The sequence below is a fragment of the Phyllopteryx taeniolatus genome, chromosome 4 (genome assembly GCF_024500385.1).
Source record: "Phyllopteryx taeniolatus isolate TA_2022b chromosome 4, UOR_Ptae_1.2, whole genome shotgun sequence".
In the NCBI taxonomy this organism is placed as follows: Eukaryota; Metazoa; Chordata; class Actinopteri; order Syngnathiformes; family Syngnathidae; genus Phyllopteryx; species Phyllopteryx taeniolatus.
In genome coordinates this window covers 13487163-13504717 of record NC_084505.1, presented here as the reverse complement: position 1 = coordinate 13504717, position 17555 = coordinate 13487163, and the positions used below count along the sequence as shown (strand labels likewise).

The 17555-nt window shown below is 40.9% G+C and overlaps 2 protein-coding genes across 5 annotated transcripts in view; both read left to right on the top strand.

Moving 5' to 3' along the window:
• pi4k2b (phosphatidylinositol 4-kinase type 2 beta) overlaps positions 1 to 3361 on the top strand; it is a 20087-nt gene extending 16726 nt beyond the window's left edge. Inside the window, exon 11 of the mRNA XM_061769664.1 lies at positions 2629 to 3361. Within this exon, the coding sequence (XP_061625648.1) occupies positions 2629 to 2802 (174 nt within the window). The 3' untranslated portion in view covers positions 2803 to 3361. The remainder of the gene's footprint in view (positions 1 to 2628) is intronic.
• Positions 3362 to 4814: 1453 nt separating this feature from the next.
• Positions 4815 to 16245, top strand: LOC133476374 (serine protease HTRA3-like). 4 transcript variants are annotated; one of them, XM_061769668.1, is made up of 6 exons: positions 4827 to 5195; positions 10495 to 10721; positions 10822 to 10854; positions 12643 to 12787; positions 12875 to 12925; positions 13213 to 16245. In XM_061769668.1, the coding sequence occupies exons 1-6, from the start codon at positions 5111 to 5113 to the stop codon at positions 13215 to 13217; spliced, it is 546 nt and encodes a 181-aa protein (XP_061625652.1). In that variant the 5' UTR covers positions 4827 to 5110; the 3' UTR covers positions 13218 to 16245. The 4 variants fall into 4 exon arrangements, with proteins under 4 accessions (XP_061625653.1, XP_061625652.1, XP_061625650.1 ...); XM_061769666.1 differs by having other exon boundaries at positions 4832 to 5195; positions 13002 to 16245; XM_061769667.1 differs by lacking the exon at positions 10822 to 10854 and having other exon boundaries at positions 4832 to 5195; positions 13002 to 16245.
• The last annotated feature ends 1310 nt before the right edge of the window (positions 16246 to 17555 follow it).

Sequence of the window (17555 nt, the reverse complement as noted above, 5' to 3'; positions counted from 1 at the left end):
TGCTGTGCGTGTGGTCCACGTTGTATAAACTGAAGTCAATCACAATGGCTACTCCAGAAAACAGCGGCTGCAGCAGCACCAGTGTGAAGCGAGCGACTTCTACTTTTAAATCTGACGTCTGGGGTCACTTTGAATTCCCCTCTAAATCCGAAACACTGAAATGGACAAAAGACACTCCAACCACCATACGCAATTCCAACTGACCCGTACGTACGTAACAATGACTTCTCATTTCATTTCTCACGAGTGGGAATTTGTATCAAATGTTCTGCAGACTAGAGCCCCCTACACAGAAGCCACACAGGGAAGAACCAATATAGCCAACCTGTTGACAGACGCAAAATATGGGGAAGAAAGTACCAGTACTGGCTTGTCTCACAGTGCCGCAAACATGCTACTTAATTCGGTATTACTTAAATACCCTGCAAATAACAATAGTAATCCTCATAAGTAAATCACTTTTTAAATTTTATACGCAATATGAACAAAGAAGTTATTGCATTTTTTATTACAATTTCTAAGAGGACATAATTTAAGTTTACATGCACTTTGCCTTTTCAGTGTTTATGTACAACTGTAATATTTTTTACTTTTGTACTATAGAAATGCATGATGTGCAAGCTTTTATTTTCAGATGTTTTTCTACTTAAAAAATGTGATGTGACATACGACATATTTTTACATGGCATAAAAAATAAATATTTCAAAATTGTCAAAATGTACTCTTATTTTTGTATTTGTACTTCTTACTGAATCAGTATCAGAACATTTAAATCAATATCGAATCGTATCAAATTGCTACCCTAAAGAATCAAATCAAATCGCAACCTAATAATCAAAATCAAGTTTCTTAACAATGACTAGCCCTATTTTCAGCTAGTTGGCAAATTTAGCTGTGTCCCGTGCATACAACCTTTCAGCAGTATTGTTACTAATTAGAATAACAGTGGTCTGGGGCCACATGTACAAAAGGTGCGTACGCACAAAAACATGGCGTCCGTTCTTTTTCACGGCGAAGTTCAGATGTATCAAGAGTGACATGACCGTGGAAATGTGCGGTGCCTCACACCAACTTCATCGCTGGCGTACGCACGTTTCTACAGCTTTTGGTGTTTTGGCGACACTTAGAGGTGATGCTGGGAAACTGTTCTCATAACTCTGCACACCAGAGACACATGAATAATTAGCACTGATGAACAAATCATGCCCGGCAACATTTGATTTCAACAATGCAATGGAGGCAAGGACTGAGAATTAATTTGTTAACCAGTGTATTTAATGAACCACTGATATTTGTGAGGACACCTATTAATTGATCAAGGTGATCATTTATGCTGCCGATTGCCCTCACAATCGCTTCGTGACTCCAGCACATGCACTGAAAAAAGAGTCCTTTGAATTTACTTCATTTGAACATCGGTTGCACATGATTAAAGTGTGTTTAAATTGACATAATTTACCCCTCTTCTCCTAAAAAAAAAACATGATTTTTTTTTCAGTGTGCGTGTCCTCCCCTGTGTATTAAAATAATAAATTGAGTAATCAAAAAGGAGTCAAAGTTTTTGATAACCTCTTTGATATGCTGATTTAGTTTGTATGTGCCCTGCGATCGGCTGGCAACCAGTTCAGGGTGTACCCCGCCTCCTGCCCGATGATAGCTGGGATAGGCTCCAGCACTCTCGCGACCCTTGTGAGGATAAGCGGCTCAGAAAATGGATGGAGGGATGGATGGATATTACAAATACCACACATACAACATTTACGCATGAACCTTTATCTCACAGGGCTGAGTGTAGGTTACTGTATGAACACATTTGTTATGATTTCTAAAAATACATGGTATTAACCTTGTGGGGTGATCATAGCCACGTCCTCCCATCACCCCTGAGAGAGCAGCGTCACCCACGATCGCAGCGATTCTCTCCTCGAACGGGGTGAGGCCCTGCGCGGCGGTTTTTCCGCCTTTTTTTGGCCACACTTTGGCGGTAGGCAGCTGTCCTCCGCTTCACATCCACCTTAATGTCTGACCACTTCTTTTTTTAGTTCAGCGTGTGCGCGCTATTCTGTCTCCACAGCATTGACAGCCGGACACGCGCTGTCCCATTCACTCCTCTTTCGCGTGTTGTTAACGCCGTAGGACAGCGTGTCAAAGAGGATTTTCTTGCGTGCCTCCACTTCATTGAGCAACTTCACATTCAGAAATATTATTTATCTTCATTACCTTGCTCATTTTCCTTTTTTGCTATTCATGTATAGATCGCCATCTTAGGTGCAGGGTTCATTTAAATATGATTTGCATATTCAAAAATAGGCGTGGACAGGGAGGAGTTGGTTACTCCAACATGTGCGCTCATTTCCACGTTGATCGTACGAAGGAAATGTGCTTGGATTCATGAGTGCGCAGAGTTTCATACATCTGAATATTTTTGTGTGTACGGCGTTTTCTGGATTTGAGCGTACGCCATGTTTTAGGAGGAAATTAACGCAAGTCTTTGTACATGAGGCCCCTGATGATTTTATTTAAAATGCAATGTAGGCAACTTGGCAATAACTGAAATTCAGCCACCATAAAGTGTTGTCTGATAATGATTTCAAAATCATAATCAAGATGAATCCTGCTTGCACCAGGTGTTGAATCTCACCCAGGCACTTAAGGATGGGAAGAGCCCTCTACAGTTGGTGCAGATGCCCCGCGTGGTGGTGGAGCGCAGCCAGTCTGGTGGCCAGGGCCGTGTGGTCACCCTGGGCAACGCCTTCACTCAGACTTTCCACTGCAAGAGACCATTTTTCTCCTCTTGGTAGAGAGGCAACATCAGCTGCTTTTGTTTTTTTTGGTTTGAAGGCAGAAAGTGGGAAAGCAGGGATTCTTCCTGTAAGTTGTTGATATTTAACCGAGTGAGGGAATGTTTTGAAAGAGAAGTAGGGTATAGAATGTTTTTTTTCCCTAAAGCTTGTTCCTATCTTAAGTGATGGCAGTGTATGATCAAAATATGACAGCTGGAGAGGATGGCATTCAGTCAGTATCTCTCAAGACAGATTGGGGTTATATTGGGTTGTCATGGGACTTGATTGGATAATTCGCGTAAATGGGGTTTATTGTTAATACACTTTTTTTTTCTTTTTGTACAATTTTTGCATTCATTCACAATTATACACTATTCACGGGTTCTATACCAGTGGTTCAGATGACTAAAAATAACAGGTACAACACCTCTGTGGTCCACTGTTGTTTGACATTCAAATGAAATATTGCTCCATAAAGTGTATTTCTAGAAGAAAATCCAAAGTCACTTTGCGTTGTAGGGTACTCACTGAAATATGAGAATTGTATGATTATTTCCACTAAAGTTGATGAACCCAGTGTTCCTTTCCAAAATTTGTTGAACAAACACCAAGCCAGTGTCTTCAACCATTAGTGCTACTGCCAAACCCTTGTCTGCAGGAGGACTTCTGAAAGGCCTCAAGAAAGGGGGAGAAAAAAAAGCTTGTTTAAGCTTGAATTTAAGACTCGTCGGAAGAGGAGGAGGACCTACAATAACTATATTGCTTGAATGTAATGTTTCCTGTTTATGCTCTTGTTCCAAAACATTTCCAGGGTGTGAATGTGGTCAAAAACAATCTCATAACACTGAATGTATTTGTTCTTTGTTGTATATTTACATCACGGCATGGAGAATGGCACCCCTGTCACCCCTCTTGGTGACTTAATATTTAAAGAGCAAATTCTGTGCCATGGATTTTTTTCTTATGTATGCATCTTGACATTTGTATTCCAGTATAATGAATGTATAAGCAGAGTTGTATATTTAACATCATAAGATTTGGAACATTTAATTTTGGGATTTTGTGGCTGTTTTTTTTTTTTAATCTTTGCCTCATCCTTGTCAAAAAGAAAAACATGAAGACTCCTTTTCTGTCCTACAAGGGAAATTAAAAGTACACTCAAGTGAGACTGCTCTCTGCCCTCACAAAGGGGGTCATTAGAAGCAGGACAGGAAATGGATTGTCTTTACAATGTGACTTCAGTAAGCAGCAGTCGCCATCTTTTGGGTACCCGCTTTTGATGAGCGAAATATACTTTTGCCATTTAACTCCTACAGTGCCTTCAACTCAGTATATTGTTTATCTATTTTCATTTTGTAAGTCTGTTTTTCCTGTATGTTTAAGTGAATATAAATTTGCTAACCCTTATAACCTCAATTTTAATCCGCATGATAACCGTCTAGATGTTTTTAGACTGGCATATTCGGTTTAACATTTTTTCCAGTTTGATTAATAATTCACTTTATAACAAATTAATAAAACAGAAATAATACTGAAAGTATATGATTATTATATAATACTGACATATTTAAACTTTGATTTCAACGTGTTCTTAGGCATTTATAAAGGTGCATATAAATTATTATTAGGCATAGTAGTAGGATATTTTATCTCGGCAATATCATAATTGAAGTTGATGGTTTTATGATTACTGAACACTAGGTGGCGCCTCGGATCAAACGAGACTGATCAATTATTTTCAAATTGAGTCTTCATATAGCCACAGCAAGTGTATGTGAACATGGGATTTTGAAAATTCACGTTTGATCTGCCTGGTAAAATCTATATCAGCCTTGTAAAATTTATTTTTATGTGGGGACACGGATTTAAAAATGCAAAATAATTTGTCCATCCATGTCCATGTTTCTAAACTTGTATGTATTCAAACACAATTTCTTTTTCTTTTTAAATTAAAATTCACAAATAAAATCAAGAGCAGAGTGCAAACTGAAAGGTTAGATGCGTATTCTGACTGACTCTTGGGCCCGTCGCCGCCCTCCTGTCAACCACGCCAGTGGTTACTGATTCTGCGTGGGTGGTGATAGCGAGCCTGCAGACCTTTATGCTTCTGAACTCACTTCAATTGTCAGTGCGTCCCAGCATCTTCAACATGACTCTGCAGCTACTTTTACTTCCAGCAGCCTTTCTCTGTGGCGTCGACCTCACCAGAGCAGTAGACCGACCGTGACAGCTGCCTCCCCCCTGTCCGAGGCCCAGTTGTGCCGCCGTATACGTCCTGGTCAGATGCAACTGCTGCATAGTTTGGACGTATGGGAATGTTTGCAAGATGAGAGCAGCCAACCGCAAAAGAAAACCTGGGAAACCTGCAGTCCGACAAGTGCACAAACAACCGTGTGCTCCTTCAAGGACAGGTGCTATAGCAGCAAGCCGTTTGAGTTTTATTAGATATCCCACGAGTGCACTCTTAAAGACATTGAGCGCGCAGTAGAACGAACGGGGCGCACTAGTACTGAAGTCTCCCCCTCCACTACTGTGTAACATTTTTGTGCACTGTAGAGCACGTGAGAGAAAATTGCACGAGTTGACATTTGTGTGCTAGTACTGCTAGTGAATCATTGTTAGCTAGTAGAATTGTATAATGCCAGTAGTAGTACGAATAGCACACAGTTGTCAGAGTCACAGTTTTACCTCACTATAGCTTAACATGTAGTTGCTCTATATTGTGCTTAGTTGTTCTACTAGTGTGCACAAATGGTGGAAGCAGCAGTGAAAAAACAACAACAAAAAACGTCACTATAGACAATGGTAGGAAAACAAGTATGTGAACCCCTTAGAATTTCTTACATTTCTGCATAAAATGTGGTCATCACAAAAATAAATAGTCAGTTTAAGGTAATACCACACAATTACATGTTTTCATATTTTTATTGAAAATAGTGTAAGCATTCACAGGACAGGGAGAAGAAAGTTAGGGAACCTCAAGGCTGTATGGATTCTCCAAGTGTTAATCAGAGTCAGGTGTGAGCCAACTTGGACTCCAATCAATGGGACAAAATTGGAGGTGTGGCTTAAAGCTGTTCTGTCTACTAAAGAACACACACCAGATTAAAATTGTCTCCTGTCAAAAAGCATTGCTAGATATGTACCATGCCTCTTTCAAAAGAGCTCTCAGGAGACCTACTATTAAGAGTTCTTGTATTAAACTGGAAAAGGTTTCAAAAGTATCTCTAAAAGTCTTGATGTTAATCAGACCAGAGTTAGACAAATTGTCTATACACTGAGAAAGTTCAGCAGTGTTGCTTTTCTTCCAAAGGGTGGCCATCCTCTAAAGATGATTGCAAGAGCACAATGTAGAATACTGAATGAGGTGAAAAAGAAGCCTAAAATCCAGCTCAACTGGATTTACAGATATCACTAGCACATGCCAACATCTCTGTTGGCAAAAATACCATTAGGTAAAACATTAAGCAAGAATGGGGTTCATTGGAGAACACCTAGGGCTCTATATTCGTAGCCTGCACAACGTGCACCGAAGCACAAACGGTGGCACATCCCTATTCAGAATCAGAATCATCTTTATTTGCCAAGTATGTCCAAAAAACACACAAGGAAGTTGTCTCAGGTAGTTGGAGACGCTCTAGTACGACAATAGACAATCAATTGACAGAGAACACCTTTGAGACATAAAGACGTTGACAAAAACAGTCACTGAGCAATGAAGGGTTGCTAGTTATCTGGTAATGCCGGTACACTTTTTTTTTTTTTGACAATTGTGCAAAAAGATGCAGAGTCCTCTAGCACTTAGAGCAGTTTGAATGACTAAAATAGAAATAACTAATATAGTTTTGATTGTCCGTTGCAGTCGGAGCTTGTCCTTTTTTGTAGCAGCACCAAACCAGACTATGATGGAAGAACACAGGACAGATTCGATGACCGCTGTGTAGAACTGCCTCAGCAGCTCCTGTGGGAGGCCGTGCCTGTCGATATGCAGACTCGTCACCGTCCTTGATGAGGCCGATGACAGTGGTGTCATCTGCAAACTTCAATAGTTTGACAGCTGGGTGCGTTGATGTGCAGTCGTTCGTGTAGAGAGAGAAGAGCAGCGGAGAGAGGACACAACCTTGGGGCGCCCCAGTGCTGATGCTGCGTTTGGATGACGTGGTCTCTCCCAGCCTCACCTGCTGTGTCCTGCCCGTCAGGAAGCTGTAAATCCACTGACATATGGCAGGCGAGACGCTGAGCTGGAGAAGCTTGGGAGGAAAGGAGTTCAGGGATGATGGTGCTGAACACTGAACTGAAGTCCACGAACAGGATCCTCGCGTAGGTCCCTGCACAGTCGAGGTGTTCTAGGATGAAGTGCAGTCCCATATTGACTGCATCATCCGCAGACCTGTTCGCTTGGTAGGCAAACTGCAGGGGGTCCAGCAGGGGATCTGTGACGCTCTTGAGGTGGCCCAGCAAGAGATATTCAAAGGACTTCATGACCACAGATGTCAAGGTGACCGAGATTGTAGGTTTCTTGGGGACTGGAATGATGGTGGAGCGTTTGAAACAGGATGGTACTTTGCACAGTTCCAGAGATCTAGTGAAGATCTGCATGAAGACTGGAGCGACCTGGTCCATGCAGACTTTGAGGCAGGATGGGGACACATGGTCAGGGCCTGCCGCTTTGTTAATCTTTTGTTTGAAGATGCGTCGCACATCCTGTTCATGGATGGTTAACGCAGAAGTCAGAGGTGTGATTGTGGTCGGTGGTGCGGCTGGGTGGTTGTGGGGTGTGAGAGTGTCCCTTTCAAATCTGCAGTAGAAGTTATTCAAGTCGTTGGCTAGTGTGCTATTGTTCTCAGCTTGGGGGGGATCGTCGCTTTTAATTGGTCAGCGATTGGAATGCATACCAGACTGATTTAGAGTCGTTAGCGCTAAACTGTTTTTCCAACTTTGCTGCATAGTTTCTCTTTTCAATGTTAATTTCTTTAGTCAGCAGGTTTCTAGCTCTATTATACAGCGCTCTGTCCCCGCTTTGATTTGGGTCCTCCTTTGCTTGGCGAAGTTGCTAAAGTTTCACAGTGAACCACGGCTTGTTGTTATTGAAAGTGCGAAATGACTTTGTTGGTACACAAACCACTGATATAGGATGTGACAGTGTCCATATATTCATCCAGGCTGCCAGCTGAATTTTCAAAGACACTCCAGTCTGTGCAGTCCAAGCAGCTTTGATGAAAACAGCAACTCTAAATGCGGGCTGCAGTGTGTGCTGAGCGCCGTGACGTCTGTACACCATTTTTCGTTGATATAGAAGCATATCCCGCCGCCTTCTGTTTTCCCCGATGATTCCATGTTGTGGTCTGCCCTGTGAAGATGGAAGCCGGGAAACATGACAGCGCCATCGGGTACAGCCTCAAAAAGCCAAGTCTCCGTAAAGCATATGGCGGCGGAACGTACGAAGTCTTTACTGGTCTTTATCAGAAGATGAAGCTCATCCATTTTGTTGGGTAGGGAGCGTAGATTCGCGAGGTGGATGGACGGAAACGCCAGCCTGTATCCTCTCTTGCGAAGCTTCACCTGAATGCCGGCTCGCTTCCCTCTGTGGCGCCGCCTCCACCTCCATGCCCCAAAGACTGCGGTCTCTGCTCCGGTGAGTAACTCAGGGAAAAAACTGAGCGGATTTGCGAAAGTTGGTGAAAGAAAGTCCGGAGTAGCCTCCTTGATGGTTAGCAAGTCTCCCCTTGTGTGGGTGAGTCGTGTAATGTCTCCAAAGACGAACGAAAAACGTGACAAGGTGAGTTGGAGCCAGGGTGGAGTATGCTTTCCCACAGCCAGCTACATGGGCTGCTCTCACTGGCCCTGGACAGGATAAGCGGTGTAGAAAACGGATGACTAATTCATGACTGGTTGCTCCCCGGGCAAATTTGAAGCACAGAAACCCCCACTGCTTAGAGTGCATTTCCATGTGTGGAGCTATGGGGGACTGTACATATGGCTGTACTTATTCTACACTTGAATATCGAAAATAACTTCTTGTTTAGATGCATGTCTTCACATAGTACTTGTACCTACTGTATGTGATTACACCTAGTCCAAATACAGTAAATGCAGAACAATTTTTCATCTGCTTATGTTAGAGGTAAAATTGCTTAAATACAAACATCCATGAGACCTGGATAAGCTTAAAGATGATACATTTTATTGTAAAAAGCAACAACAAACATACAGCAAAAACAACTCACACAGTTGTACTTCTCTGAGCTTCTCTTTCATACATTTGTAAATCAAACCCCATTATTTTCACTAAACGTGGACTATGCTGTGACTTCCATTGTCTTCTCCCAGCCCAGGAAGATCGCCCCGTTTGACTTTGTCATCATTTGATTTAATCAAACAAGAACTATCCCCCAATCACAAACATACTCAACAGTCTAATCAGTCATTAGTCAATATTAAGCAAGTCAGCAAGTGTGAGACATACAGTTATGTAAGAATATGCAGAAATACATCTCCGATTGGATACATTTTCCATTATTACCCCTTTCCTTTCATCATTCTTTCTCCAAACATCCTCTCTTTGGACATCACGTGCATCTTTCCAGTGGCTCCAGTTTCATTGTGACACCATCCGGCTTGATCATAACCAACGCTCACGTGATAACCACCAGTGCTGTGGTGATGGGGCGGCTCCAGTTGCAGGTTCAGCTCCATGACGGTAGCGTGTATGAGGCTGTGGTCAGAGAAGTAGACAGGAAGGCTGACATTGCCACCATCAAGGTCAACTCTCAGGTAAAAAAAAAAAAGCATATACTATTAATGCAAGTACTGCAGTACTCTCTAGTGTGCTCTCTTGTCTAACAGCGGTTCCTCACCTTTTTTGTGCCACAGACTGCTTTCACATAAAGTAATATTTTGATGAACCGGCAAAGAAACAAATAAAAACAAATTATAAAAAATTTGTGGAAGCCCAGCGCTTGTTTCTCTTCAACGAGCTGGTCTCATCTTGGGGTAATGGGAAACAATGACACCGAAGTGTGGTACTTTTAGTCCATTTTACTCTGTAATTTTAAAGACAAAAATTTGAAGTTTTCATTGCCTCATTTATGCCACATATTATGTAGAGGCTTCGTGCGTGAGAATCATCTGTATTTTAAGTGTAGGATTGCTGATATTTTCTCTTAAATGCAGCTTTCTTTTTCTTAGAAGTCAAAGGCTCTTCCTCTTTGTCTCAATTTTTTTTTTTTATTTGTTAGTTTTTCTGAAGTTTGTTTTGTACTCCTGTTTGCTAGTTTGTGGGCTTACCTTTTCTACCATATAACGTGACCGAGAAGAGCGACAATGACGACAATATATACAGGGTACAGAACAGACTATGGACAGGTGGATGCACCTGATTTTCAGAATCAATCTTCTTTCAGACTCTGATAAAGAATCATACTTTTTGACTCTCTGTCTGGCCCGATACTATACGGCTCACGGACCAGTACTGGTCCATGGCCCAGTGGTTGGTGACTGTTGGTATAACAAGCTTCATACTGCCAGGTTCTGAAAGTGGTTTGCCAGACCTTCAGAAAGGTAACAGTAATATGTCCATAAACAGACGCACTGTGACACTGATGTGTGTATTCTCACACCCATACCTCACATACTTCATCTTTGGAAGTTTCCCTCCCACCAATTATTTTTGCCATTTATCATGTGTCATTCTTCCTCTTTGCCTTTCAGTGTTTGCTCAAAGTGTCTTTGTATGTGAGCGGGAGAAGCTCCCTGTCCTGGCTCTGGGCCGTTCAGCTGATCTCAGACCAGGAGAGTTTGTGGTGGCTATTGGTAGCCCCTTTGCCCTGCAGAACACAGTCACCACTGGCATCGTCAGCACAGCACAGAGAGACTGCAAGGAGCTGGGCATCCATGACTCTAACTTCGACTACATCCAGACTGATGCGATAATTAATGTTAGTGCACGCACATACACAATCATCCTTGTGATTGCTTGCACCCATGACTGAATAATTACTGTGGCAGTTTCTCCCTTTTGTCAATTTATGTGACAAGTATGGAAATTCTGGAGGCCCCTTTGTTAACTTGGTGAGTATTGTATGGGCCATTTGAGAAACCATGATATACAGTACTGTAAATACAAATGATTATTGTTGCATATTTAACTTTATGTAAAAAAAAAACACCACTATCAGCAGTTAAGATTTATACAGTATATAGTTGTATGGTGCAGTATTTTTACAGATTTTTCCTGTAAGGGCCAGGGTGCTCTAGTTCTGCAGCAGTATTACGTAAATCAATGAAACAATGAATCAGTCAATCAATCAATCATGGTTCAAAGCTGTAATAAAACCCCTCAGACTAAAACTGAGATCTGGATAAAAATCAGCAGCACTGTGAAGTACAGGTTTCTACGTATGCTTCACGGTTCGCCGCAACTTTAATGAGGACAAGTGGTATTGAAAATGGTTGGAGGGATGGAACCATATTTACAGTGTATAAACTGTAGTTTATGAGTTTGTGTTCAAAGTGGTATAGAAAATAGAGGGATAATTAATGATATTAATACCAAGTCAAAAAGCTAACATAGTCTTGAATTTTCCTCCCTCAAGTGTGGAAGACTGGTTGCAACATGACAAAGTTAAGAACATCAGTCATGCAGGCTCAACATACTGTAAATAGTTTACAAAGTAATGTGTGGATAAAGCATTCTGCAGCAGTTGCAGTTGTTAAAGAGTTGGTAACTTACTGGTGTGTGCAGAAGGAGATACCCGGTTGTCAGCATAAATACAACAATTGGTATTTCAGACTCTCAGACCAAGGGGTGACCAGATCCAACAGATGGTGCTGTTTTCCCTTCTTTCCGACAAGTAGTATACAGTACAGCACCTACTGTAGATTTACTGTACCCTATAAATTTATGGGGGAAGACAACTCATTTTTACACAGCAATACCTCTACATACAAATGAACAGTATGCATATTTTTTCTGGACTAAATTAACCCATACAGTAGCACTTGGGTTTTAATATTAACACATGCACGTGACACAACAGCGAGCTTCTCTCTTCTCGATTCAAACAGAGGACAGTGGTGCTGTCTCTGACCAGCTGAAGTGTTTCCTAGCTACACTGAAAAAAAGTACAACAAAGCTGTCACGTTTAATTATTATTATTAAACTTTTTAAACTAAACTAAGCCGAGTTTGCAAGAGCTAACATTTGGGTTAACATTGCTAATGTTTGTCCCAACAATCAAACATGGTTTAAATAAAATAAAAACTTTCAGGTTAAATTTACATGATACACTAAATTAATCCATCCATCCATTTTCTGTACCGCTTATCCTCACTAGGGTCACAAAATTAACCCATTTCATTAAATCAAAGTTGTTGTTTTTTTCTAAGTTGTGCAGTCTTTATCTTTTTCAGTGTAAGAAAAAACAGCAGCTAACTCCAACCAATGACATAAACAGTGAGCTAAGATTAAATGCGGCACAAATCAGGAATGGTCGTGATTATATTGTGTTAGTAGTTGAGTGGTAGTAGGAGTTAAGAAATATTGCACATATCCTGTTTTAAGCCCTGACTTACACCACGACTCAATATCACTGGAAGGCAACGTATTGCTCTGTGCAAATAGCATGAGGGATTGGGTGGAACAAACCATTTGTGAGGCGTGGATGGCGTGGAGTGCTTTTGACACAAAATAACAGATGATATCTTTATCGATTGTGCATATGTTTCTTGAGATACTTGTTAAACGCCTTGATGGAACTACTGTTTCTAATTCTACCAGGTAATATATTCCAGTGGATAAAGCACTAGGAACTAAGACTATCTGTGTCGCTACATCATACATATTTGTATTTGTTTCAGGATGGTGAGGTGATAGGTATAAACAGTTTGAAAGTGACAGCAGGCATCTCCTTTGCTATACCCTCGGACCGAATCAGGCGTTTTCTCGCAGAGTCAGAGTCTAAATATTCCTATGTATTGGAGTCAAATCCGGACGAGAGCAAAGGTAAGAAATGTATTACCTAAGAAGGGTTGAATTAGTTCCTAATAAAGGAGTCAATATATTGTATCAGTATCATCTCCTTTGTAACAGATACCACCATTCCTCCAAATGGGTTGACAGAGGTGGCACATGCAGAAGCGGGTGAGCGCCACAAGACTTAAACGTCTATGTCTATTTAGTCCTCAGACATTTACTAATTATTGTATTGTGTTCTCAGGGGTTCTTGGAGGGAAGAGACGTTTATTGGGCATTAGAATGCTCACAATTACCTAAATGTGAAGATACCCACATAATGCCATATTGGACTACACTATATGTAGTTTTTTTTAACTTTGACATTTCATGGCGACACTTAACAAGAATAGGATATTATATGTATTTTCTAGTAGTGGACTTTGCAGGGTGTACTGTATGTTTGTTTTCCTCAGTCTAGCAGCAGCAGGGAAATGTCACAAGCCAGATTTGCCTGACGTCAGCAGATGTGTTTTGGTGCCACAAGTCATACATACGCAATCAGAAAAGTATGTTCACACACACATGCAGAGACCAAAGCAAAGGCACACGCACATGATGGAATGAACCTTTCTTTGCAAGGATTATTGCAACAAATGTAGATTCAACTACTTCTGGCCAGTCACATTTTTTGGTGCCAAAATGGCAGTATAGTGGGCAACACATCTACCTCACAGGGTCATAGGTTCAAATCTTCTGTGTGGGTTTTCTACAGGTACTCCTTCCCACATTTTAAAAAACATGCATGCTATGTTAATTGAAGACTCTTAAATTGTTCAGAGGTGTGAATGTGAATGGTTATTTTTCTATATGTGCCCTACGACTGGCGACCAGTCCAGGGTGTACCCCGCTTTTTGCCCCAAATCATCCCAGATAGGCTCCAGATAACCCCCAACCCTAATGAGAGCAAGTGCTATGGAAAATGCATGGGTAGATATTGAAAAGGGATGAACTCAGATGTATTTGTAGATGTGTCTTGTACATAATCCAGTTTTAGTCTTTTGGGATATGAGGAATACAGGAAGGGGTTGTTATTGTGAAGTTGAATAGTCGAGCAGTACAAAACACGGAGGACACCCATAAGCGCTTGTTAAGTGCAGTGCATGCAGCCCCTACGGTATGATTGAAATGTACTGTATGTCATTTTTGCTCTGTACCCTTTGTTTTTGAATAAATACATGTTCCAATGGATAATGTATACGCGACATCACAGGTGTCAAACTGGTGGCCCGGGGGCCAGATCCGGCCCGCCACATCATTTTATGTGGCCTCCGAAAGCAAATCAAAATTGCTAATTGTATTTAGGTGTAATAACATTGAGATATTTGCAAACATTTTTCTGTTACCAACCCCCCTTTGAAAACACATGTAATAGTGGAAAAACATGTTTTTATAGGCTTCTGATTTCAAAACTGGTTATTCATGAATGTGTTGTGTATATTGTATGTAATTATAGGTGGTAATCTTTTGTTTATTTGGGTTCACAGTCGTAGCGAAACCTCCGAGGGCAGTCATAACTATGATGTGGCCCGTGACAAAAATGAGTTTGACACCCCTGCACATGGAAATGACTCCTTTGTAAAAACCACAGCCACACTCCACCTGTAAAAATGATGAAGTTGTCTCTTTTGTTTAGCTCATCCCATCTCTAAATGAAAATACATTATCAGTGAAACAATGTCAATCTGGCATAAAGACAAATAGCAAAGTAAATTTACCCATACACAGTCTCTGGAAAATGGCATAACTTGATTATCGTACGTGAAGTTGATCTGAACAACGATTTGACCTTTTTTTCGCATCAATGTTGTCACCACCAGAAACGGTTTGTGGCAGTTGTGGCTTTTCAATAATGGCCGCTAGGGCGCTGCCACACCACTGACAGTGGTCATCTTATTACTTTCCTTGAAGACAAAACGTTCGTTAAATTTTTTTTAGAATAAAATACAAATATTTCAAATTTTATCTATATCTATTTTTAAATGAGTAGGATAAATAGTACATAGTTCATGAAGTTTCTGTTATGTTCATCTCTGTTGTCCGATTTCGCGACACATTTCCAGTCTGGGGCGCATAAGTGTGATAAAGAATGGGGATGGGGAAGGGTATGAAAACATCTCTTGAGTCCCAGGCTGGACAAATTGCTACCACATTGCCCAGTAGGAGCCTCCATGTTATACGTCTCCCCGAAGGGTGTGCTGCGATGTGTGTGTGCTTCGAAGTCCTTTGTGTGAGCGTTTGGTTGTGGATTGGTATGGCAAAAGCCATACAATAATAGTGGCGCAGCAGATCACACAAAGGTGACACGTGTTTATCCTTCAACAGACAAAACTCCTCTTAAGATCCACAATTTAAAATGTTTTACCTACATAACTTGACAGTGGACATGTAAATCCTTCAACTGGCCACATCATTAGGTACAGCTGCACAATCTAATGTTATGCAATCAAGAGTATGCATTACGATATGCATAAGAGATATGCATTTAAGAGTATTATTAAAAGTTGTCTTTACAGAGATGATTTCTTTACCACTGTCAGAGAAGTTTATTGTTGTGGTTGTAGTTTGCAGTGATGCAGGACTGAATTATGTCAAACTAAGAGGTGTTTTCTAATACTGTGACTGTCATATAGCTAAATTAGGTTTTTAAAAAAAGGTGTAAAATGAGATTTCTGTGTCTTTAATCTATGGGGAAGTTGGCTCTGATCTATGAATGCACCGCCATCTAGAGATCAAATTAAGTACTGTAAAGGTTTAGGGCCAAAAAAAGGCAATGACGGGTGTGCGTGCAGTGTGGAGTCACCTCCATACTTCTCAGCTTGTAGTTTTCAGATAATATGGACTAGTCACGGGGACGTCGTATGCAAGTGTATCAGTAAATGTAGACATTAGCTAATGTTAGGTGGCTAAGTTAGCTGAATAAATAACAATATCAAGTCACAGGAAAGAGTTTTAGCTAATGTTAGCCAGCCACGTCAGCGGAATTAATAAGAATATGGAGTCACGGTTAAGTGTTTTTTTATGTGGTGAGCAGAGAGGTTTGGACTCGAAATTGCACTCGTACACTCTTGGATAAAAGTGTTGTACAGTGCAATTCCCAAAGTAGCCAATAGGTGGCATATTGAACGTGCAAATCTCTTTCTGATGTAGGAGGTCAAAGGTTAGCGTTTTTTTTTTTTTTTTTTTTTTTTGGGGTGGGGGGGGTTGTACCATAAATCTGACTCCAGGAAAGAATCACATTCACAAGCAGTGTGTCTGCACACAACTGTCAAATTCCTGCGGAGAATTATGTTATAATGCATTGTAATAAGTCCCTATTTCACTTTCACTCATTGTCTCATTATGTGCTGTACACTCTCAGACAAACACGTAACTCCTTTAAGGGTAAAATGCCTTGTCACTGGGGTGGTACTTTAATTAAACAAGTTTTTCACAAATTGAGAAGAATATATGCCCGTGAGTATTGTTTTATTACCTGTCTGTATGTGTTAGTATGGTGTTTGTGTGTGAAAATGTGTTATTTGAAGGTAAATCCCTTCTGTTGTCTAATGCTAATTTTAGCTAGCTCGTCAATAGAGTTTTCCATTGACTGGCATTAAGCTGGCGATTTCTAAATGATGTGTGTCTTGTATTTAAATATACAGTGTGCGTAATTCTTTTTGTGTATATAGTTTTAAAGTAAACTACAACTGCGGTGTCATTAAACAGTTTAAAGCACGCTCAGGGAGGGCAGAATAACATACAACTATGTTATTGTTATAGTATGTTATATCACATATCACAGGCTTGCTGCAAGTAGCTCAGTGTGTGCTGGTACAGTCATGTAGCTTTGTGTGGCACGGAAGGGCCATCCATCAGCTATGTTTGCGATTGATCCAGCCTTTACGCGTGTTTCTTCCTCTCTTCTCTAATAGGCATGTTACTAACATTTTCAAAATACCTGTATATCAAAATAGACTATATCATTGCATAGAGGAGTGATACACGAATGAGCCCTAGTTTGTAAGAATCGGATAAGGACTAAGGATTTTATAACAGGCGGCATGGTGTGGATGACTTGTTAGCACATCTGCCTCACAGTTCTAAGTACCCATGTTCAAATGTGGCCGCCCCTGTGTGGAGGTTGCATGTTCTCCCCTTGCCTGCGTGGGTTTTCCCCGGATACTCGGGTTTCCTTCCACATCCCAAGAACATGCATGGTAGCTGAATTGAAGACTCTAAATTGCCCGTAAGTGTGAATGTGAGTGCGACTGGTTGTTTGTTTATTTGTGCCGTGTGATTGGCTGGCGACCAATTCAGGGTGTACCCCGCCGCTCGCCCAGAGTCAGCTGGGATAGGTTCCAGCACGCCCTAGTGAGTCGTATGTAAGATGGATGGATTTTATCCCACCTTTTATGTCGCAAATCGACCCAAATTGACATATCCATAAATCAGTGTAAATCATTAAAAATGTGTGACCGAAACATTGACTCTTTGGTAGAAAAATGCCTGGATGCTTCTTATTAAATGATCACGCCTGCATTGCAAATACAATAGGGCTGCCATTCACAACCAATTTTGATAGACAAAAAAATTAAGTACGCACCAAATTTGTTGAAGCTTTTCATACAGGTACCTCAGTAAATAAAATAGAATTTCTTCAAAGTATCTGGCAGATTCTTACTCACCTTCCACTAAATTTTCCTAGCAAAAGTGCAGCCATCATTTAAAAAAATTAAATCCAACAAAACTAAATGGAGGCTAATCTAGGTGTTTTTTC

Bases quoted from the DNA above. Each gene is read 5' to 3' on its own strand.
- LOC133476374 (XM_061769666.1), top strand. From the start codon at position 5,111: ATGAGAGCAGCCAACCGCAAAAGAAAACCTGGGAAACCTGCAGTCCGA. The intron at 5,196-10,494 runs GTGCTATAGCAG...TTTGCCTTTCAG, and splicing joins GTGTGCTCCTTCAAGGACAG to TGTTTGCTCAAAGTGTCTTT. The intron at 10,855-12,642 runs GTGAGTATTGTA...TATTTGTTTCAG, and splicing joins GAGGCCCCTTTGTTAACTTG to GATGGTGAGGTGATAGGTAT.